Source organism: Hyperoodon ampullatus (genome assembly GCF_949752795.1).
Source record: "Hyperoodon ampullatus genome assembly, chromosome: 8".
Lineage (NCBI taxonomy): Eukaryota > Metazoa > Chordata > Mammalia > Artiodactyla > Ziphiidae > Hyperoodon > Hyperoodon ampullatus.
Genome location: NC_136921.1, coordinates 66000425 through 66026195, shown reverse-complemented (window position 1 = coordinate 66026195; position 25771 = coordinate 66000425). Strand labels below are relative to the sequence as shown.

The window sequence follows — 25771 nt, the reverse complement described above, 5'->3', positions numbered from 1 at the left end:
CTTTCAACAAGTACAGTAGGAGGACAAAAAGCCTCACTCAGACATCTGGGTTCACTCATTATCTTGGCTTAATTAGTACAAACTAATTCTACAATTATATATTTTATATCAGTAAGAACACACATTCTATTAATATCTATAGTGTAAAATAATAAATAAGTCACAGAAAGAGAACATATCTCTCTAGCCCACTAAATGGTCAGGAACTTGAGAAATTAAACAGCAGTATTCTTTTTTTTTGTGGTACACAGGCCTCTCACTGTCGTGGCCTCTCCTGTTGCGGAGCACAGGCTCCGGACGCACAGGCTCAGCGGCCATGGCTCACGGGCCTAGCCGCTCCGCGGCATGTGGGATCTTCCTGGACCAGGGCACGAACCCGTGTCCCCTGCATCGGCAGGCGGCCTCTCAACCACTGCGCCACCAGGGAAGCCCTAAACAGCAGTATTCTTATAAAGAGACTTGTTTTAATGTTAGCAAAGTATTAAATGGACAAGGAAGTAAACTCAGTATACAGAAGATATCAGAAAGATTTAAAATAGAAATCTTAATACATCTGAAAAAATCCAAACGTATAAAACATGAATTAGAGAACAATGAATAATTTCCTTTACAAAAAGAGACTCTTTAACTAAAGAAGATTTCACCAAATATTCTTTTCAAAAATCAGCCCTATGGTAGATATATCTCATTTTAAAATACACATTTTAGACTTCAAAACATATTGCAATGACACAATAATCAAATCAGTGTGGCTGCCATAAAGACAGACATACAGACCAATGGAACAGACAGCAAAGAAATAAACCATTATGTATACGACCAAATGATCAAAAAGGGTGTCAAGGCTAAACAGTGGAGAAAGGATAGTCTCTTCAACAAATGGTGTTGGGAAAACTGGAAATCCACATGCAAAATATGAAGATGGACACTTATCTTACATCATAAACAAACATCAACTTGAAGCTCCTAGAAGAAAAAAAGGCAGAAAACTTTGTGACACTGGATTTGTCTATGATTACTTGAATATGACAGCAATAGCATAGGCTACAAAAGCAAAAATAGACAAATGGGACTGCATCAAACTTAAAAACTTCTGCACAGCAAAGGAAACAATCTAAAGAGTGAAAATATGGAGTGGGAGAAAATATTTGCAAAACATATATCTGATAAGGGTATAACATATATCTTTATGTAAGAATATATAAAGAACTCCTACAACTCAAGAACAAAAAACCAAATAACCGATTTAAAGGATATGAATAGACAATTTGCCAAAGAAGATATACAAATAGCCAACAAGCATATGAAAAGATGCTCAACATCATTAAACATTAGGGAAACACAAGGCTACAATGAGATGTCATCTCACCCTCATTAGGACGGTCACTTCTAAAATAAAACACAACACAAAAAATTACACTTGGGGTGAAAGTGGAGAAATTGGAACCCTGTGCATTGTTGGTAGGATGATAAAATAGGTGCTGCCACTGTGGAAAAAATATGAAGTTTCCTCAAATATTAAAAGTAGAATTACCATGTGACCCAGCAATCACACTTCTGTGCCTATATCCAAAAGAACTGAAAATAGGATCTCAAAGAGATATGTGAACACCCATGTTCACTGCAATGTTATTTACAACTGCCAAGATATGGAAGCAACCAAAATGTCCATCAACAGATGAATGTATAAACTAAATGTGGTATATACATACAATGGAATATCATTCAACCTTAAAAAAGAAGGAAATCTTGTCATATGCTACAACATGGATGAACTTCAAGGACATTATGCTAAGTGAAATAAGCCAGTCACAAAAAGACAAATACCACAGGATTCCACTTAAAGTAGACAAATTCACAGATACAAGAATGGTGGTTGTCAGGTACTGCGGGGAGGGTGTTAACAGGGAATTGTTTAGTTTCAGTTATACAAAATAAAAAATTCTAGAACTTCTCTGGTGGCACAGTGGTTAGGAATCTGCCTGCCAATGCAGGGGTCACAGGTTCGATCCCTGGTCCAGGAAGATCCCACATGCCATGGAGCAACTAAGCCCATGTGCCACAACTACTGAGCCTGCACTCTGGAGCCCGTGAGCCGCAAGTACTAGGCCTGCATGCCACAACTGCTGAAGCCCGCATGCCTAGAGCCAGTGCTCCGCAACAAGAGAAGCCACCACAATGAGAAGCCTGCACACCACAACAGAGTAGCCCCCGCTCGCTGCAACAAAGAAAGCCCGCACGCAGCAACAAAGACCCAACACAGCCAAAAATGAATAAATAAAATAAATAAATTAAAAAAAATTCTAGAGATCTGTTGTACAATGATGTGTACATAGTTAACAATACTGTAATGTATACTTAAAAAGTGTTAATAGAGAAAATTTGTTATGTGTTTTTTACCACAAAAAAACAACAATAAAAACCCCATTTTAGGGACTTCCCTGGTGGTCCAGCAGTTAAGACTCTGAGCTCCCTATGCAGGGGGCCTGGGTTCGATCCCTGGTCAGGGATCCCACATGCTGCAACTAAGAGCCCACATGCCGCAACTAAAGATCCTGCACACCGCAATGAAGATACCGCATGCTGCACCAAAGATGCCAGAGAAGCCAAATAAATAAATATTTAAAAAACAAAACAAAAACACCCATTTTAACCTGAATCAAATCCCAGGAAACAGGCAAACCCAAATTGAGGAACACTGCACAAAATAATTGGCCTGTACTCAAAAATGTCAGTGGCATGATGCACAAAAAGATTTAGGAATAGCCCAAAGCCATCATGTGATGGCTGGATGCAACGTATCATCTGAAGTTTTCCTTCACTATAAAGAATATCACTGGGGCAATTATTAAAATACAAATGAGGTGAACAGATTAGGTAATTGCAGTGGCAATTACTGATTTTGATAACTGTGCTTTGGTTATGTAAAAGAATATGTTTTTAAGAAACACACACTTAAGTATTCATAGACAAAGAGCATGACCTCTGTAACTTACTCTAAAAGGGTTCAAAACAAAAAAATAACGTGGAAAAAAAGATAACGTGGAAGTAAGGACATGGCTGAACTCAACACCACTATCAATCATATTATGGATATAATGGACATCCATAGACCACATCATCCAACAACACAGATTACACATTCTTTTCAAGCTCACAGGGAACACTGACCAAGATACCACATCCTGGGACATAAAAAAACACCTTAATAAATTTAAAAGAATAAAAATCATACAATATCTGCTCTCACATCACAATGGAATTAAACTAGCAATCAATAAGAGAAGCAAAGCTGGAAAATCCCCAAATACTTAGAGATTAAACAATACACTTATAAATATGGTCAAAGATGAAATATCAAGAGAAATTTTAAAAGATTTTGAACTAAATGAAAATGTAACTCATCAAAATTTGTGGGATGTAAAAAAGCAGTGCTTAGAAGAAAATTTAAGCATTGAATGCACATATTAGAAAAGAAGAAAGATCTAAAATCAATAATCTAATCTTCCACCTGTGGGAACTGGAAAAGGAAGAGCAAATTAAATCCAAAGTAAGCAGAAGAAAAGAAATAGAGTAAGAAATAGAGCAGAAATCAGTGAAAGTGGAAACAGGAAATCAATAGAGAAAAATATCAACAAAACCAAAAGCTGGTTTTTGGAAAAGATCAGTAAAATCAATAAGGCTCTAGCCAAGCTAACTCAGGAAAAAGGAGACAGAACATAATTACTAATATCAGAAATTTAAAAACAGGGAGCATCACTACCGAATCCAAGGACATTAAAAGGATGGTCAAAGAATACTGTGAACAATTCTATGCCCACAAATTTGATAACCTTTATGAAATGAACTAATTCCTTGAAAGACACAATCTGCCAAAACTCACACAAGAAAAAATATACAATCTGAATAGGCCTGTCTCTATTAAAGAGATTGAATCAATAATTAATAATCTTCCAAAACTTTAAGTACCAGGCACAGATGGGCTCACTGGTGAATTTTACCTAACATTTAAGGAAGAAATCGTATCAATTCTCTACAATGTCTTTCAGAGGATAGAAGCAGAGGGAATTCTTCCTAACTCATTCTATGAGGCCAGCATTATCCTAATACCAAAATCAGATAAAGACATTACAAGAAAACTACAGACCAATATCTCTCACGAACACAGAAGCAAAAATCCTCAATAAAATCGAATCTAAAAATGTATAAAAAGAATTATACTCCATAACCAAGTGAGATTTATCACAGGTATGCAAAGCTGGGAAAAAATCAATGAATGTAATCCACCACATCAACAAAGAAAAAAATCAAAATTATATCAATAGATATAATTATTTCTGCTCTATTTTGGTTTCCGGTCAAACCAAAAATCAAAACTCTATTGGTATCAGTAGATTTCTGCTCTATTTCTTATCCTATTTCTTTTCTTCTGTTTACTTTGGATTTAATTTGCTCTTCCTTTTACAGTTCCCACAGGTGGAAGATTAGATTATTGATGCAGAAATAATGCAGAAAAAGCATTTAACAAAAAAATGCTTTTCTGTTAAAAAGCATTTAACAAAATCCAACATCCATTCATGATAAAAACTGACAGCAAACTAGGAATAGAGGGAAATCTCAACTTGATAAAGAACATCTACAAAAAACTTACAGCAAACATCATACTTAGTGGTGTGAATCTAAGAGCTTTCCTACCAATATCAGAAACAATGCAAGGATGTCCCCTCTCACCACTGCTTTTCAACGTTGTACCAGAAGTCCCAGCTAATGCAGTAAGACAAAAAAAAAAAAAAGGAAACGAAAGCTATAAAGACTGGGAAAGGAGAAATTAAACTGTCTTTGTTCACAGATGATAAGCTTGTCTATGTACATATGTATATACATTCTATTAAAGAACTGACCAAAAACTCCTGGAACTAAGTGATTATAGCAAGGTTGCAGAATACAAAGTTAATATACAAAAGTCAAACACTTTCCTATATACTGCAATGAGAAAGTGGAATTTGAAACTAAAAACACAAAACCATTTACCTTAGCATCCAAAAAAATGAAACATTAAGGTACAAATCTAACAAGATATGTAAAAGTTCTACATGAGGAAAACAACAAAACTCTGGTGAAACATATCAAAAGGGCCTCCCCGGTGGCGCAGTGGTTGAGAGTCCGCCTGCCGATGCAGGGGATACGGGTTCGTGCCCCGGTCTGGGAGGATCCCATATGCCACGGAGCGGCTGGGCCCGTGAGCCATGGCCGCTGAGCCTGCACATCCGGAGCCTGTGCTCCGCAACGGGAGAGACCACAACAGTGAGAGGCCCATGTACCGCAAAAAAAAAAAAAAAAAAGAAACATATCAAAGAATTAAATAAATGGAAGGACAGTCATGTTTATGGGTAGGAAGACTCAATTTGGTTAACACATCAGCTTTTTCCAACTTGATCTAAAGATTCAACACAATCTCAATCGAAATCCCAGCAAGTCATTTTGTGTATCAATCAGTATTGACAAAGTGATTCTCAAGTTTATATGAAGAAGCAAAAAAATCCAGAATAGTCAACAGAATACTGAAGAAGAATAAAGTCAGAGGACTGACTTCAAGACTTACTATGAAGCTACAGGAATTCAGACAGTGTGCTATTGACCAAAAAACAGACAAAAAGATCAGTGGAAGAGAATAGAGGGTCCAGAAATAGACCCATACAAATACACGCAACTGATCTTTGACAAAGGAGCAAAGACAATTCAATGGAAAAAGAATAGTCTTTTCAACAAACAGTGCTGGGACAACTGGACATCCATATTAAAAAAGATGAATCTAGGCACAGACCTTACACCCTTCACAAAAATTTACTCAAAATGAATCACAGACCTAAATGTAAAACAGACCTATAAATCTACTAGAAAGTAACATAGGAGTAAATCTAGACGCTCTTTTGTTTGGTGATGAAATTTCAGAAATACCACCAAAAGCAAGATCCATGAAAGAAAAAAATTAAGTTGGACCTCTTTAAAATTAAGAACTTCTCCTCTATGAAGGACACTATTAAAAGAATGAAAAGAAAGCCACAGACTGGGAGAAAATATTTAAAAAACTCGTATCTGATAAAGGACTCCAAAATACACACAGAACACTTAAAATTCAACAGTAAGAAAACAAAGATCCCAATTAAAAAATGGGTAAAAGATCCAACAGACACCTCCCCAAGGAAGATATACAAACTGCAATTAATGATATGAAAAGGTACTCAACATCCTAGGTTATTAGGGAATTACAAGTTAAAATAATGAGATACCATTACATACCTATTAGAATAGCTAAAATTCTAAAATTGACAATACCAAAAGCTGATGAGGATACAGAGCAACATGAGCTCTCGTTCACTGCTGGCAGAAATGCAAAATGGAATAGCCACTTTGGAAGTCAGTTTGGCAGTTTCTTACAAAGCTAAACACTGCCTTACTGTACAAACCAACAATTGCACTCCTAGGTATTTACCCAAAAGAGATAAAAACTTACGTCCACATAAAATCATGCTATTACTTAGAGTACATTTTTCATTAATTGCCCAAAACCGGAAGCAACCAAGGTGTCCTTCAATAGGTAAATGAATAAACAGACTCTGAATTATCCATATAATGGAATATTATTCAATGATTAAAAAAAAACTATCAAGCCAAAAAAAAATTAGAAGAATCTTAAATGCAAACTGATAAGTTAAGGAAGCCAGTCTGAAAAGCCTATGTACTGTATAATTTCAGCTGTATTACATTTTGGAAAAGGCAAAACTACAGAGAGAGCAAAAAGATCAGTGGTTGCCAGGGATTTGAAGGAATGAATAGGTGAAAATACACGGAGTTTTTATCGTAATTGAACTATTCTATAGGATAATGTAATGGTGGATCTATGACATGGATTTTTAAAAATCCATAAAACTGTACAACACAAACACCAAAGAGTATGGACTTCAGTTAATAAGGTACTGACTACATTAACTGTAACAAATGTACCACATTAATGCAAGATAATAATAGTGGAAATTGTGTGTGTGCATGCGTGTGTGCAGGAGGTAGTATATGGGAATTCGCTGTACTATCTGCTCAATTTTTTGTAAATCTAAAAATGTTTTTTAAAAAACCCATTAATCCACTTAAAAATACGTAAAGGACCTGAACAGGCATTTGTCCAACGAAGATACATGAATGGCTAACAGGTACATGGAAAGATGCTCGGCCTCACTAATTATTAGGGAAACGCAAATCACAATCACAAGATATCACCGCATGCCTGTTAGAATGACCAGCACCAGAAAGACAAGAGATAACAAATGCTGGTAAGTATGTGGAGAAAAGGGAACCCTTGTGCACTGTCAGTAGGAATGCAAATTGATACAACCACTATGGAAAACGGTATGGAGGTTCCTCAAAAAGTTAAAGATAGAACTACAATATGATTCAGCAACCCCACTTCTGGGAATAAGCCAAAGGAAATGAAAACACTGTGTTGAAGAGATATATGCACCCCCATGTTTGCAGCAGCCTTATTTACAATAACCAAGACATAGAAACAACCTAAGTGCCCATCGACAAATGAAAGTTGTGGTACAATGGAATATTATTCAGCCATTAAAAAGCAGGAAATCCTGCCCATTTACGGGCATTATGGATGGACCTTGAGGGCATTATGCTAAGTGAATTGAGTCAGACAGAGAAAGGTAGCAAATACTGTATGATCTCACTTAGAAGTAGATATAAAAAAAAACATTTCCAAGCCCCCACCCCAAACTCATAGAAAGAGAGATCAGATTTGTGATTACCAGAGGTGGGAGGCTGGGGGAGGGAGAACTGGATGAAGGTGGTCAAAAGGTACAAACTTCCAGTTATAAGATAAGTAAGTTCTGGGGATGTAATGTACAACATGATGACTGTAGTTAACATGGCTCTATGTTACATATGAAAGCTGTTAAGAGAGTAAATCCTAAGAGTTCACATTACAGGGGGAAAAATATTTTTATTCTTTTTTCTTTTCCTGTATATGAAGTGAAGGATATTAACTAAACTTATTCTGGTAATCATTTCAAAATACGTGTAAGGCAAATCATTATGCTGTACACGTTACACTTATACAGTCCTGTATGTCAGTTATATCTCAATAAAACTATAAGAAAAAAAAAAGCATGGATTCTGGAATCTGACTGCCTGGTTCAAATTCTGGCTCCCTTAATTACAAGGTCTTGGGAGCATGCTCCTAAAACTTTTTTTTATGGCTCAGCAGTATTACATTGTGTATATATACCACATCTTCTTTATCCATTCATCTGTTTATGGACACTTAGGTTGCTTCCATATCTTGGCAACTGTAAATAATGCTGCTATGAACATTGAGGTGCATGTATCTTTCCGAATTAGTGTTTTGGTTTTTTTCAGATATACACCCAGGATTGGTATTGCTGGGTCATATGGTAGTTCTATTTTTAGCTTTTTAAGAAACCTCCATACTGTTCTCCGCAGTGGCTGCACCAATTTACATTCCCAACAACAGTGTAGGAGGGTTCCCTTTTCTCTACATCCTCACCAACGTTTGTTATTTGTTTTCTTTTTGACGACAGCCATTCTGACAGGTGTGAGGTGACACCTCATTGTGGTTTTGATTTGCATTTCCATGATGATTAGTGATGTTGATCATCTTTTCATGTGCCTGTTGCCCATCTGCATGTCCTCTTTGGAAAAATGTCTATTCAGTTCTTCTGCCCGCCCCCCGTTTTTTTGGCCGCACCAGGCAGCAGGTGGGATCTTAGTTTCCCTGCCAGGGACTGAACCCGCGTCCCCTGCATTGGAGTGCTGAGTCTTAACCACTGGACCACCAGGGAAGTCCCCTTCTACCCATTTATAAATCAGGTTGTTTTTTTGATGCTGAGTTGTATGAGCTGTTTATATATTTGGATATCAATCCCTTATTGATCATATCATTTGCAAATATTTTCTCCCATTCAGTAGGTTGTCTTTTCATCTTGTCAGTAGTTTCCTTTCTTGTGTAAAAGCTTTTAAGTCTAATTAGGTCCCATTTGTTTATTTTTGCTTTTATTTCCTTTACTTTAGGAGACGCATCCAAAAATATATGGCTGCAATTTAGGTCAGAGTGTTCTAACTATTTTTTCCTCTAGGAGTTTTATAGTATCCAGTCTTACATTTAATCCATTCTTAGTTTATTTTTGTATATGGTGTTAGAGAATGTTCTAATTTCATTCTTTTACAAGTAGCTGTCCAGTTTTCCAAACACCACTTATTGAAGAGACTGTCTTTTCTCTATTGTATATTCTTGCCTCTTTTGTTGTAGATTAATTGACCATAAGCAAGTGGGTTTATTTCTGGGCTCTCTATCCTGTTTCATTGATCTACATGTCTGTTTTTGTGCCAGTACCATACTGTTTTGATTAATGTAGCTTTGTAGTATAGTCTCAACTCAGGGAGCATGATTCCTCTGGCTCTGTTCTTCTTTCTCAAGATTGTTTTGGCTATTCAGGGTCTTTTCTGTTTCCACACACATTTTAAAAGTATTTGTTCTAGTTCTGTGAAAAATGCCCTTGGTAATTTTTTTAAAATAGTGGACATAAGTAAATGCATATAGGCCCAAGGGGCATGCTCCTTGTACTCAGACTTCTCTTTCACGTCTCTATCCCAGACTGTCAAATGATTATTTCGTTTTCCCAAATACCTGGACTTACTTAATATGTAATTTTCTAAGTTTTAGGGCTCCTCATCCTTTCCTGGATTAGTAGTTACCCAGATACTGCTCTACCATTTTAGCACTACTGCCCACACTCACAGCTTTATCCAAGGACAGGAGGCTCAGCACAATCTTGAGAAGAGAGGAAGACCCTTAAAGCCAGCTAATCTGAATGCAGGTTGCCCTCAGGGCCTGACCTTGCTCACTGCCCCTGTTATCACTCCTCTAACCACCTCAACCTGGAATCTAGCTTCACCTGGAATGTGTTGTCCACAAATCTGATACAATCCACTCCTTTACTTGTGGCATGGCTTTTCTGGTATTTATTTAAATGTGTGATGTCATTTCTGCTCAATTTGATTTTTTTTTTAAAGGCTATTTATTCTTTTTTTTTTTTAAGACCATACTTCATTCAGATTTCTTTTGCTTTTTTTTTTAAATTTTATTTATTTATTTATGGCTGTGTTGGGTCTTCGTTTCTGTGCGAGGGCTTTCTCTAGTTGCGGCAAGTGGGGGCCACTCCTCATCGCAGTGCGCAGGCCTCTCATTATCGCGGCCTCTCTTGTTGCGGAGCACAGGCTCCAGACGCGCAGGCTCAGTAATTGTGGCTGACGGGGCTAGCCGCTCCGCGGCATGCGGGATCTTCCCAGACCAGGGCTCGAACCCATGTCCCCTGCATTGGCAGGCAGACTCTCAACCACTGCACCACCAGGGAAGCCCTCAATTTGATTTCTTAATAGATATCCAGTGACATTTTTACAAGAAATGATGTTCCTAGAATGCATCCTTTCCACCAAAAAGTTTTACTGTATAAACAAAACAATGCTCTTCATTTGGTATCTTCTCCAACTCTTTCCAATCAAAACATATTTGCCCTGCCAAAGCAAAAGGTCAGTTATCATCATTTTTGTTTAATAGGGAGAACAGCAAAAAAATTCCAAGGATAATGAAATTAAAGTTGGATGTTAGATCAGCATCTGTCTCACTCTTGCTGAAAACCTAGTAGAATACATACGTCCACCTTACACTAAATAAGCGGAATTTTTCTTCTTTTCCAATTGTAGACGTGACAATGGCCAGCTTCACTGAACTGAGGAGTCAGTTTCAAGTGTACTGAGGTGTACAGCAGTGTACACACATGGACAGGCACCTCCCCAGAGCTTAAGATGTTGGCTGCAGACACAAACAGCAGAATTCAGTTTCCTTTGAGTGGGTTCCTCTCCCTGCCTGACAGATAACAAGGGGTGCTACCCCACCAATTCTTTCTCCTGAACTCTTTCTTTCAGCCAAGAAACAGGTTAGACATTCTACTGATCTGTGTTTGTAGGAGTAATGCACCGAGAAGGGGAAGTGAACCTTCATTTCAAAACAAGCAAAGGAGTCCTGTTTCAAAGAAGCATTTAATTGAGTTCAAAACTGGACATAAATTATCTACAGAATACTTATGAAACAATATCTTAAGTTCCTTCACTTTCTAAAATTCTGAGATACTGTAAAATATGGTATGAAGTAAAAGGGGTAATGGGAGGTCAAAATAAAGAATTTATTGCCATGTAAACAAAGTCATTTCCTTAAAAAAAAAAAGGTTTGGATCTTGAATTTAATGAAGTTCTTAAACTCCAAAAGGAATGAAAGAATTTTAACATCTAGGTTGAGGTACCCAAAGTAAATTTGTTATAACAGTAAGTAAAACAGAAGTAGCATTTTCTGTATGTCACACAACTGACCAATGTGTAGAATTAGCTTAAATGAGGAACAGTTTGAGTATCTTGGGTCATCAATGACTACAGGTCACCAAGATGCTTTCGACCTGGTCAGAATACCACAATGTGTTGTGATTAAATAAGTTCCCCAGAATACCAATATGGGTTACTATGGCGAACTGGTACCAAAAGGGACAGGAAAGAATAGGCAGGTTTATCTCACATCCACACCAAGACTGGAGTCATTCCACTCCTAACTCCTTCTTAGCAGATACTTTTTGTCCTAAAATGACACTGTTGGCGAATAAGTGAGCTCAATTTTTAACCTGATCCACAGAGCAGGTCTCTCAATTTCACTGTACACACCAATAATTTTATTCTTGTATTTAATTCTGTATATAATTTTGAGTCCTACGAGATCGATGTCTCAAAAAAGTCATGATGTGTACGCTTATATCGTCACCATTCATTCACTGATTTATTTATTTGGCAAATATTTAACTGCATACCTAATCATATGCTAGGTACTACAGTAAGCAGTAAAATTAAAAGGGAAAGAAGAAGTCCCTCCTCTCAGTGAGCCTTATGACCTAGTGAAGCAACAGAGGGCAAACAATCACAACTGCAGGTGGTTGATGCACACAACACAGGAGGGCTTGAGGTAAACAGTGCCAAGAACTCTGCTTAGAGGGGTCAGGAAAAGGCTCCTAAAGGTAGTCCTGAAGACGAGCCTTGAAGAACAAGTTGTATTTTAAAAAGAGGAGAAGAGAAGTAAAGGGCTATGTAAAGGCCTGGAGGCATGAAAAAATAAGAGATAAGTCAGAGATCTAAAAGGAGCTCATTATTATTGTAGCTGGAAGTGTGAAGGGTTAGAGGAATGGGGGGTGGGGTGCGGTGTACTGAGACTGTAGTGTAGGACTGTATGGAGAATGAGATGCAGCTTCTGTTCCTGAGGAACTTACAGTCTAGTGGAGGAAACAGACCTCCAACAGTTCATTTCAATGAGGCTGATGTCATGGTGGAAGAACACACAGCAAATTGTGACTGGACAGGCACAAAGGAGGGCCTTAAACACCATACAAATAGGTTAAAATTTTATCCCACAGGCAACAGTGAGTCTTTGAAAAATTCTAAATGGGTATCAATCACAATAGTGGCAGTGTGGATGACTGGAAGGTACAAAGACTAGAGCAGAGCAATACAATACAATACTTTGGCAGACCAATACAAAGGTGTCTGCCAAAGCCCAGGCAAGCAATGTGATGGGCCTGAGCTAAGCCACCCTACTGTGGCAACTGTGCTTTTCTAGCCAGGGAAATGGGAGGCGATTTTTTCAAATCTATCTTTAAAAGAAGAAAAAGAAAAATCCAGAGCAATATTTTCTGAAATTCCTTGTATTCAAGGGCTTAGAAAGAAGTTATATCAAGCTTCCTTGAAAAAAGAGTCAACAGTAACGAGTTTAAATTTTAGTACAGATAAACTTAAGGTTAATAATAGGCATAGAGGTAAGCAAATAATGGAATATAAATTTGATAGAAAATTATATACACATTGAAAATGACAATAGGAGACTAAAAACCTGAGGAACTTAAAATATATATAGAAAAGGCAGGAAAAAAATTGTATGTGTACTACAATTTAGTATAGTATATAAAATATATATGCTGACAGACTAAAAGAGAAAAAATGAAAGTTAAAATAATTTTCTATTATTTTTATTCCATTTATTACAACAATAGAATAAAATGAAATGAAAAAAACAACACAAGATTAATGTTTATTGTATCTAATGGGCTCCACCCAGATGGGTTACATCCAATTTCTGGTTCCAGTTTCCTACAATGGCTTTTACATATGGTCCTATTGTCCAGCTACATTGTTATTAAAATACAGAAAAAGGGGGGAGGGGATACGTTGGCTTGAAAAATCCTTAAAATTCATATTAAGAACAGCTATCTCATTCCTGATACAAAGACAAGGAAAATTCAACATGCTAAAGGGACTCAAAGTCAAAGACATAGTGGAAACAAATCACACAATTTTTGCAAGTGTATTTCTCTTGAATCCTTAGGGGAAAAGTCTCTGGAAAATGGTTTTGACACCTAAGGGCTTTTAAGCCATTTAAAAACAATTGAACCAGTCAACAAACATGCCATTTATTGAGCATCTATAAGCCATGCATTTAACACTAAAGATACAAAGGGAAAATAAAACATAGTCCCTGCCCTCAAGGAGCTCACAGTCTAAAAGGAGAGAAAGAATGGCTACAAACAATTGCAATCAAGTACGCTGAGTCCTCTGTTAGAGGTATGTACAAGGTACTAAGATAAGCAAAGAAGAGAGGTAGAATGAGAAATCAGGGTAAGCTTCAAAAGGGAGTTAGGTCTTAAATAAGCTACAGAAAGGGAAAGAAGACTTGAATAGCATATGCAAGGAAATGTGAAATGTGAAACAACAAGGCAAATGTGGATAATTTTAAGTTATTCCCTATGACGCAAAGAGTGAGGGAAAGAGCAACAGGAAATGAGGTTAAAGGGGTAGCAGGTAACAAATCACCAAGGGCCTTGTATTCGAATTAGAGAATCTGGCTATTACTAAATTTTGTCAAATCTATATAAGATGCACCATTACTTTATGTACTGCAAGAAAGAAAAAAAAAGCTTTATATTGGGGTCTATCAATAAATGTAATAGAGTACTCCTGCATAAAGCTATACTACCAAAGGGCAATAGCCTCAGCGTAAGATAAAGAAATAAAACAGCCATGTAGAAAGGAACAGCATGAAACTGTATTTCTCAACTTGCCCTTAGGTGAAAGGAGGGGGGGAAGAATCTCTCAGAACTGAATTCCAAGCAGGTCTACAGCCTACTTGTGTGGTCTAAAAAAACAAACAAATAAAACTAAAGCTACCAGTGTGGCCCAAAAACAAACAAATAAAACAAAATAAACAAGTAGAGACTTTAAGGTGGTCTCAGGTTGGTCCCCAGATGCCTGGCAAAAACAAGTAGAAATTCTCTTTAGACAAACCAGACTTTAATCCACGAGAAAAGCAATTAAAGATGTAATCTCATTTCAAATATGACAAAGGCACATCTTAGAATCGATGAAAAATAGTAGATCTTAGTCAGCCTTGAATCTGGAGATGTTTCAGAATCACCTGGAGAACTTTTTAAAAATACTTATTACCAGGCTTCAAACCAGAGATTCTCATACAGGCAGGCCTGAAGCACAGCCCTGGAATCTCTATTTTAACAAACTACTAAAGGTTGTTTTTTTTTAAACACAGCCAGACAAGATACCAAGACACCAGCATTCTGTCTGCAAAATTAGCTGAAAATTCCTATTGTAGAATAAAGAACAACAGTAGGATTTTAAGCCACATCATGATTTGACCAGACGGACACTTTAGGAAGACCACTCTGGTGCCAGTGGACCTTGTGGAGAAGACAGGTTAGAAGAGGGTAAGGATAGGATATGGTGGATAGTAAATAGAACAGTCAGGAGATCAGTGAAATAATTTTAAGGCAAGAGATGGTGATCATTTAAATAGTAACAATGGGGAGAAAAATAAGAGGATCAAAGGAGGTAGAATTAGAATTCCATAAAAACTACATGAAGGTATAAGTGTAGGATCTAATTCTAAAAATTTAGAAGACTTGCCCCTAATCAGCATAACTGCCACTAGGCCTTGAAAAATAAATTTTTATTTGGGTATGGTAATCTACCACCTTTTAGCTGTATAATAAAGTGTAAGTGCTACAGAAAATCCGATACTACATAACTATCAAATGTTCCAAATGCAACTCACACTCCAAATGATCTTGAAGTTGAGATGTAAGCATAGAGGGATATTATTCTTTCATGTTTAACATTTCTATAAATCAGTGCGTATGAAATGAAAAATTAAAATCTCTTTGGGCAAAAAGAAAGGATTTTTCACTGGCTGATAAATTTAAGTTACAAACAGAAAACAATGAATTAACAAACTTACGCTGAATATGAATGAACTGCTTTGGCTGTTTAAACTCTCCTTTGTACAAGCGATTGTAATAGTTGACATTGCTCTCTGCCTCAGGAACTGGAATGACCATGCTCTCTTTTTTTTCTCTGAACACTTGCTGTGCTGAAATAGCTCGCTGTAAATGATGTTCCTGGAAAATGTAAAGTAGGCAACATGAGTTGTTTTAATAATGTCAATTCAATGCAAAATTCTATTTACAATTTACTTTGTTTAATAATTACACAGTGCTTTAAGAATCAATTCTAAACAGTTCCTTTGCCACAGACCTTCAGAAAACATTGCTATCATTCTCCCTTAATACTGTACTCATACTGATACCACGTTAGATGATTACAATTTTAATAAGTAGGATTTTTTTTAAAAAAGATGAAATATTCACAAACTAGAATTTAACATCTCAAGAATTTAACATTACAAGAAAATCGATCCTGTTTGCTAAATTAATTGAGGTGTTTATCACCAATAACAAGATTACAGAAAAACATGCAAGTAACAGGAAAAGAATTTGTATCACAGATTTTAAGTATCTTCTGCATTTATATACCTCAAACTTCAACAGTACAAAATTCTGAATAACTCAAAGAAAAGATAAAATTATATTCAACAGACTATATTACTATCACGGCAGGAAATATTTTTTAACAAAGGTGAAACAAAAAGTTCTTATAAAATACACCCAGATTCTAGTAACTTTTCATTACCTCCACCACTTAATGGACACTTTCTCCTTTGACCCACTATGGACCATTCCCAACAAAGCACCTTTACCTTGTGGAAGGTAGTAAATTAGGTCATGTCATTCCCCAAAGGATCCCCTTCATATTTAGATTAAAGATTAAAATCACTCAACGCTTACAAGGTTTTATACATCTCTGACCTTATTTCCTACTTTTCTCCTCCCAAACTTTATTCTAGCCACACTTCTCCTCTCCTTTAAGGTTCCTAAATATCCAAATGGATTGTTTCTGAAATTCCTTCAAGCCTCATCTCATCAGAGAGGCCTTCTGTTATTTCCTTACCTAAAAGAGTACTGGCATATACCCAGAGAAAACCATAACTCAAAAAGACACATGCACCCCAATGTTCAGTGCAGCACTATTTACAATAGCCAGGTCATGGAAGCAAACTAAATGCCCATTGACAGACAAATGGATAAAGAAGATGAGGTACATATATACAATGGAATATTACTCAGTCATAAAAAGGGACAAAATTGGGTCATTTGTAGAGATGTGGATGGACCTAGGGACTGTCAAACAGAGTGAAGTTAGTCAGAAAGAGAAAAACAAATATCATATATTAATGCATATATGTGGAATCTAAAAAAATGGTACAGATGAATCTGTCTGCAAGGCAGAAATACAGGCACAGGCACAGAGAACAAATGTATGGACACCAAGGGGGGAAGGGGTGGTGGTGGGATGAATTGGGAGATTGCGACTGACATATATACACTAACTAATATGTATAAAATAGATAACTAATGAGAACCTGCTATATAGCACAGGGAATGCTACTTCACTTCGTTGTGCAGTAGAAACTAACACAACATTGTAAAACAACTATACCCCAATTAAAAAAAAAGAGAGAGAGTACTGGCTATGCTGCAATGCATAAATTAAGATTTATTTATCAGCAGCCATCCTTTCAACACATTTCAGAGTACATGGCAGACACGAGATACTACTCCTGTCCCTGAGAATTATGAGTGAATGAGAGACAGACTTTGCCATTAAGGAACTTAGGTAGTGGAAGAGAGATACCTGAGTATGTGATCTGAGCTTGACAAGCATATCTATTTTCAATTAGTCAAACCACTCGTTTTGGGAGGATAGATAAAGATGTCCAAAGAAAGTAAAATGTAAACTAAGAGTTTTAGGATCAACAGGGATTTTTAGCAAGGCAAAAGAGGAAAAGAAGAAAACAACTCAGGCAGAGAAAACAGAATATCCAAAATGGACAAAAGCCCAGAGACATTCAATAAAAGGCAAATATTGAACAAAGGGACATGAGGGTGGGTGTTGGTTTAGATCTGAGAGTTTCTTCACCTTCAGTGCAAGGAAGAAATATGTTTTTCTTCATAGGGTAGAATCCCAAGTTGGAGCACTAAATACACTTCCCCATATAAAAACTACTGTTGATTTAGTTAAAATCTATTAGTACTAAAATTTTTGAGTCGTCTAAGAAGTTGTGATGGGATCAAACACGCAAACAAACAGCATCAAGAAACTAGGAAACCAAGCCTTGACTGAGGTTGGCAATTTCTAGCATTATTTAAGCCTATACTTTCCTATTACCTTCATGATATTTCACCCCTCCTAGTTAAAGAAAGTGATGCAATATGCAATGCCACCCTGTATTTATATATTGTTTTACAGCTCTCGAAGTACACCCACAATCACATGTCTATTAGCTCCTTATAATCTTGGGACACAGGCGTAGATATTATCCCATTTTGTAAATGAGACTCAAGAAACAAGTGACTTGCTCTTAGCAAAGAGGAATGATATATAAGAGAGCCAAATTTCAGGACTCTGATTCCAGTGTTCCCTGACTATTCCATCCTTATTAGAAAAGTCTGACAGATAAAAAACTATGTTCTTGTAATGCTAATAATCTACAGACACAGGTAAAAAAAGGAAACTGAGCACATTTTTAATTTGAAGAGATTCTTTTGATATATATTTGACTTTGCCCTAAATATAAAACATTTTTAGGTATTATCCAATTTCTGAAATACATCTTTAATAAAGATTTAGCATTAATTTTACGAATAAAAAACCTTAAAAACAGATCATGGATGACTCCCTTCTTAACGCAGCCTACAGATGACAGATGCAGCCAGAAATTAAGAGGCCAGATCATGACACCTCCCCCATTTTAATCTACAGACTAATCAGTGGCAAACATGCAAAAGGCTCAAAGTAGGTACCACAGTTTTGATTTGTCATTTTATTGGGGGAAGATGTTGACAGGAGTAATGTTGATTCCTTGTTACATGCTGCATCATACACTGGTGAGGTTACCTAATTTTTAAAAATAACTAAAAACCAAGCGCTACCTAATTTCCTTTCCTTTAAAAAAGCATGCCTTTGACCCACTAACTCCACTAATGGAATTCATCAAAAGGCAACAAACAAATGGGCAACGCTGACTAAATGAAAATGCTCAACATGGCACTGTTTATAGCACCAAAAAAAACAAAAGTCTAAACAGCAATAAATACAGACTTAGTATATCCATTATGTCGTATCCATAAAATGGAACTCTTAGGTAGTAGTAAAAAACAATATAATTTAGACGTCTACTGACACGAAAAAAGCCTGGAAGAATACAGAATAGAACATTCCACAAAATGCTATAAGTATTTCTTCTGTGTCCCCTTTTGCAGTTTCAGAAATTTTCTACAGTAAATAGTAAATCAACATTTCTTCCATAAACTAAAAAAAAAGAAGAAAAAAAAAGAAAAATGCTATAAAAGTTTAACATCCTAAATGAAAGGACTCCACCAAAATACACAAAAATCACTTCTCATGGTTGCTTTGATATTCTGAAATATCCTTTTGAAACCTACCATATTGTACCTAAACATTTTTTGTGTTTCCCTAGAAATATTATACTTTCTCTGTACTTTATACTTTTCCTAGTAACACATGAAATTACATGAAAAGCAGTTAAATGCAAACTGAAAGACGCTAAATAATTAATGACTTCTAGTCATGTATAACAAGTATTAGGCACAATCCTACAGGGACAGAGTAGAAATATTTTTTCTTTTGGAGATGAGTACACTAAGACTCTATGATTTCTATGATGGAAATCAGCAGGACTGAAATTTGAATCATTATTTGTATGTCTCTTTTCCATCTTGCCAAGCTCATGCCCCAATTTGTAGGGTTTCAGAATGTATTGGGTTAGGCTGCATACAAAGTCAAACATTATTCATTGATGTTTTAAAAATTTACATCCAAAATTTCCAATTAAAGATACCTGACTGAATAACTACATTTACCTACTCTACCTCACTATAATAGTAAACTTACTAGTAAAGGACTAAGAAACTTAAAAAGCCACTATAACAAACTGAATTAGAAATGAGCCATTGGCACAAAACAGAATACTGCAAAATTCTGGGAGATCAAGATCAAAAGAGGAAGTTTCAAATCCTTGCAGAGAAGAAAAAGATAAAAACTGAGACCACCTCACCTATCCTGCAGAAAACCAAATGATGGGGATTTTGAAACACTAGCTAGAAAGAGCCAGAATGAGACAAGCTATTCTCTGCCTACTCCTCAAAAGCAGATCATGCTACACAGTCTACACAGACAGAAGAGAGCACCATTGAACTAGGAATGTTGTGAACCACCCCAAATCTACAAAAAACGAACAGAAGAGGGATTCCCTGGTGGCACAGTGGTTGAAAGTCTGCCTGCCGATGCAGGGGACACGGGTTCGTGCCCCGGTCCGGGAAGATCCCACGTGCCGCAGAGCGGCTGGGCCCGTGAGCCATGGCTGCTGAGCCTGCACATCTGGAGCCTGTGCTCCGCAACAGGAGAGGCCACAACAGTGAGAGGCCCGCTTACTGCAAAAAAACAAACAAACAAACAAAAAAATGAACAGAAGAAAACCTAGTAAGTCTATTACTATTATTAAAACCCAAAAAATGAGATTCAACTATACATCTAATAATGAACTCTCTCTACTCCAAAGTGGAGGTAGAGAAGAAGACTTTAAGAATGTCCCAAACTTAAATATCCTTGAAAGAAACACTTAGGGATATGGAAAAAAAAAATCACCTGAATAAGAAACTTAAAAACTAAAATCAGAGAAGGGGGCAAAAAACTCAGGGAAAAAAAATGGCAAGAGTTGACTGAACTCAGGAAAGAAAGAAAAAGACAATTACCTCGGAGATGAAAACTAAAATTGGTAGAAGCCCAATGCAAAATGTACTCAAACAAAGACATAAGTGTGTTGTATAAAGGCTGTCAAATAATCAAGAGAATAAAAATAAGATGAAAAAAGAGCTAAAATGAGTAAGAAAGAAAATGATAGGATATAAAAACAGGCAAAGAACAAATGACATTAATATAATTGGAGTCCTTGAAGAAAGAACAAAAAATGCAATAGAACTAGTATTTAAGATAAAAGATATGAAACTACTTATCCAAAAAAAAAGCCCAACAGGGAGCAAAATGGCACACGAGAACTTGCATAACCAGACAAGATCTGATACTGCTTGGAGCAATCAGGAGAAAACATTCTGCTCACAGCTTCTCCCTTGGGAAGGAAAGAGAAGAGTGGAACGTGTGTCTAACATTCAGCTTTTTGGGAAGTTGCCCAAGGGACTATCTTCTGTCCCACTTAACTCAGAAGGCTGACTGAACCAGCATTCTTTGGATGCCTGAGGGCTGTGGAGAACAAAAAAGAACTTAGAGTCTTGTTGCAACACCAGAAAACTTGCAGTACTACTGACAAACACCAGAGGGAGCAAAAGATTACAACAAGATCCAGATAAAGAAACCAGTAAACCTCTCTAACTGGGAAATTATGTGCAGATGCCCAGAGAAGATGTATCTCCAGAAAAGGTTTGAGGGGCTTCCAGACTCCTTACCTGAGTTGATTGGTAAGGGCCTTACCCTGTACAAAGCCAATTCATAAAGACTGGGAGTGGTGGCTACTTTTTCAAATGCACAAATTACAACAAAAATTAAAGGCACATGAAAAAAACAGGAAAAAAAATGGGTCAATCAAAAGAACAAAATAAATCTCCAGAAACTGACCCTAAAGAAACGGAGATCTGTGAATTTTCTGACAATAAAAGTTTAAAATAATCATCTTAATAAAGTTCAATGCACTAAAAGAGAACACAAATAGACAACTAAACAAAATCAAGGAAAATGATGCATAAACAAAATGCAAATATCAAGAAAGACACAGAAAACATTAAAAAAACCAAATGGAAAATCTGGACCTGAAAATTACAGTAACTGAATTGGGGGGAAAAAAAAATCCACCCAGAGGGGTTCAACAGCAGAATCAATCAAGCAGAAGAAAGAATTAGTGAACTCAAGGAGAGTTCATTTGAAATTATTGAGTCAGGGGAATTTCAATACTCCACTTTCAATAATGAATACATCAACCAGAAAGAATATCAATAAGGAAACAGATGGCTTGAACAACACAAAGACCAGCTGAACCTAACAGACATAAACAGAACACTTCATACAGCAGCAGAGTACACATTCTTCTCAAGCTCACACAGAACATTCTCCAGGACAGATCACATGTTAGGCCACAAAACAAGTTTTACCAAATTTAAGAAGGCTGAAATTACATCAAGTATCTTTTCCAACCACAATGGAATTAAAGTAGAAATCAAGAACAAAGGGAAAACTGGAAAATTCACAAATATTTAGAAACTGAACAACATACTTTTAAACAATCAATGGGTCAAGAAAGAAATTACAAAGGAATTTAGAAAACAGACAAATGAAGATGAAAACACAACATAACAAAACTTAAGGGATGCAGCAAAAGCAATACTAAGAGGGAAGTTTATAGCAATAAATTTCTACCTACATTAAAAGAGATCTCAAATCAACAACCCAACTTTACACCTCAAGGAACGAGAAACAGAACAAACAAAACCCAAAGTTAGTATAAGAAAGGAAATAATAAAGATTAGACCAGAAATAAATGAAATTAAGAATAGAAAATTTTTAAAAACACCAAAAAAACTATAAGTTGTTTTGAAAAGATCAACAAAATTGACAAACCCTTACCTACACGAACTAAGAAACACTCAAATACCAAAAATCAGAACTGAAAGAGAGACATTAAAACTGATGCCACGAGGGTGGTGGGGGGGTGGGGGGTGCGGTGCAGATCATAAGAGATTACTACAATTATATAACAACAAACTGGATAATTCAGAAGAAACACATACATTTCTAGAAATATACAGCTTACCAAGACTAAATCATGAAAAAATTAAAACCGTGAACTACAGGAAGGATATTGAATCTATTCAGTCAGTATCAAACACCTCTCAACAAAGAAAAGCTCATCAACAGATGGCTTCACTAGAGAATTCCACCAACATTTAAAAGACTCATCTACAATCCTTCTCAAAATCTTAAAAAAAAAAAAAAAAAAACTGAAGAAAAGGGAAAACTTCCAAACTCATTTTATGAGGCCAGTATTAACTTGATACTAAAATCAGAGAAAGATACTATAAGGAGGGTGAGAAATAGGGAAATGGGTAAAGGTGGTCAAAAGGTACAAAATTCCAGTTATAAGATTAATAAGTCCTGGCGGTTTAATGTACAGCATGATGACTACAGTTAATACAGTATTGTATATTTGAAAGTTGCTAGGACAGTACATCTTAAAAGTCCTCCTCACAAGAAAAAAAGAAAAGTAACTACATGAGGTGATAGATATTAACTAAACTTATTGTGGTAATCATTTCACAACATATACATATATCAAATCATTATGTTGTACACTTTAAACTAATACAATGTTATGTATCAATTATAACTCAATAAAACTGGAAGGGGGGAGGCAGAAGGATACTACACGTAAAAAAAAAATACAAAAAAACAAACTACAGACCAATATTGCTGATAAATATCAATGCAAAAGTCCTCAACAAAATACTAGCAAACCAAATTGAACACATGAAGATGATTACACATCATGACCAAGTGGGATTTATTTCTGCAATGCAAGAATGCTCAACATATGAAAACTGGTTAATGTAATACACCATAATAAGAGAATGAAGGACAAAAACCACATGATTATTTCAATTGACATGCTGAAAAAAATTCAACACTCTTTCATGATAAAAACACTCAACAAACTAGGAACAGAACAAAATCATCTCAATACAATAAAGGCCATATATGAAAAGCCCACAGCTAACAATATACTCAATGGTGGAAAATTGAAAGCTGTTCCTTTACGATCAGGAACAAAGCAAGAATGCCTGCTTTTGCCACTTCTATTCGACACAATACTGGAACTCCTAGGGAGAGCAATTATCAAGAAAAAGAAACACCAAATTGGAAAGGAAGAAGTAAAAATGTCTCTGCCCACAAATGACATGACCTTTTATGTAGAAAACCCTAAAGATTTCACATATTAAAAAAAAAAGTTAGACCTAGTAAACGCATCCAACAAAGTTATAAGACAGAAGATCAACACACAAAAGTCAGTTGCATTTCTATACAGTGAACAATCTGTAATGGAAATTATGAAAACAATCTCATCTTAATAGCATCAAAAAGAACAAAATACTTTTTGAGGTATCATCAAAATACTTTTTGATGATGAACAAAACGTAACCAAGGACGTGAAAGGCTTGTACACTGAAAAACACAAAACACTGCCGAAAGAAATTAAGAAAGACATAAGTAAATGAATGATGTCCTGTGTTCATGGACTAGAAGGCTTAATATTAGAAAACAGAACTACCGTATTATCCAGTAATCACATTTCTGGGAATATATCCAAAAGAACTGAAAATAGGATCTTGTAGAGATATTTGCACACCCATGTTTATTACAGTGTTATTTATAATACAATAGCCAAGTGGTAGAAGAAACCCAAGAGTTTATTGACAGATAAATGGATCTCAAACAAAATGTGGTATGTACATATGATGGAATATTAGCCTTAAAAAGGAAGAACATTCTGACACATGCTACAACATGCATGAACCTTGAGAATATTATGCTAAGTGAAATAAGCTAATCACAAAAGGACAAATACTGCATTGTTTATATAAGGTCTAAAGTAGTCAAATTCTTAGAAATTGTGGTGGTTGCCAGCGGCTGGGGGAGGAGAAGAAGGGAAGTTGTTGTTCAATGGGTATACAGCTTCAGTTTTCCAAGATGAGAAAAGTGCTAGATATCTGTTGTATAACACTGTGCATACAGTTAATACTACTGTACACCTAAATATGATTAAGATACTAAATTTTAGGCTCTGCATTTTTTACCACAATAAAAAAGGCTCATCAAGTACCTGGCAAAAGTAACCCAGAACAGACTGTGATATATATTTGAATAAAACTTATTTCAAAAATAATGAAAAAAATCCTCAAAGCCTCCAAGCAAACAATAATAGTAACAATAACATATAATAATAACTTGAAAGGCCAAAAGAATCAGATGAACATTAGACTTTTTACATCCAGCTAAGTTATGCTTTAAGTATCAAGGCTACACAAAGTACTCAGCGAATTCTGTAGAGGACTTTTGAGGAATCTACTAGAATAGTACTGTTCAGAAGAAATGTAATGGAAGCCACAAATGTGACCCACACATTTAAATTTTCTAGTAGCCACACCAAAAAAAAGTAAAAAGAAAAAGGATGAAATTAATTTTAATAATATATCTTATTTAAGCCAATATAAATATCCAAACATCATTTCAACATGTAATCAATATAAAAAGGTATGGAGATATTTTACATTTTTTTCTTCCACATCAAGTCTATAAAACCTGTATGTAACACGTTTTACACATATAGAACATCTCAATTCAGACTAGCCATATTTCAAATGCTCAACAGCCACAAATGACTATAGTGTAGCCCATCATCATCTTGGATTCATCCAACCATGATATGAATGGAAAACTTCAACTACACACACACACACACATATATATATACACACACACACACACATACACACATATATACATATATGTCAAAGATGGGGAAAAGGCTGGAGCACTAATGTACAAACATCTGCACAGAAAAGTGTAAATAATGCAACTAAAAATGGGAGAAGGAAAACAAGATAAGAGCAAAATAAAAAAAGAAACTAGCAAATATAACATAATACAAAAAAATTAAATATTACGAAAGAGTTGAGATCAAACATGTTCAGTCATATCAATAAATGTGAGTGGACTTATCTCACCTATGAAAACAAAAAGATTTTCAACTTGTCTCATAACCAAAGACTCAACTATATGCTTTATGCAAGAAATACCCCCCACCACCATCATCACCACAAAGAGTGAGTGAAAAAGAGTAAAAAGAACAGAAAAGTGTATCAGGTAATGGAATACAGTAAGAAAGACAAGCAGATCCTAATATCAGACAAGTAGAATTCAAGCCAAAGAGCATTAAGCATGACCCAAAACCCACAATTCATTACAAAGATTTTGAATTTCTATACACATTTATGAATATCTATATATCAACAATAATTTATGATCAAATAATCATTTCATGAAGAAAAAGCTACAGAGATGCAAAGACAGACAAAGATACACTAAAAATAATTTTAAAAGACCACTCTCAGGG

The 25771-nt window shown here is 35.9% G+C and overlaps 1 protein-coding gene across 1 annotated transcript in view; it reads right to left on the bottom strand.

Moving 5' to 3' along the window:
* EPC2 (enhancer of polycomb homolog 2) overlaps nucleotides 1-25771 on the bottom strand; it is a gene marked incomplete at both ends in the record, with an annotated part of 106153 nt that overhangs the window by 48965 nt on the left and 31417 nt on the right. The window contains one exon of the mRNA XM_079710644.1: nucleotides 15416-15575. Coding sequence (XP_079566770.1) covers nucleotides 15416-15575 — 160 coding nt within the window. The remainder of the gene's footprint in view (nucleotides 1-15415; nucleotides 15576-25771) is intronic.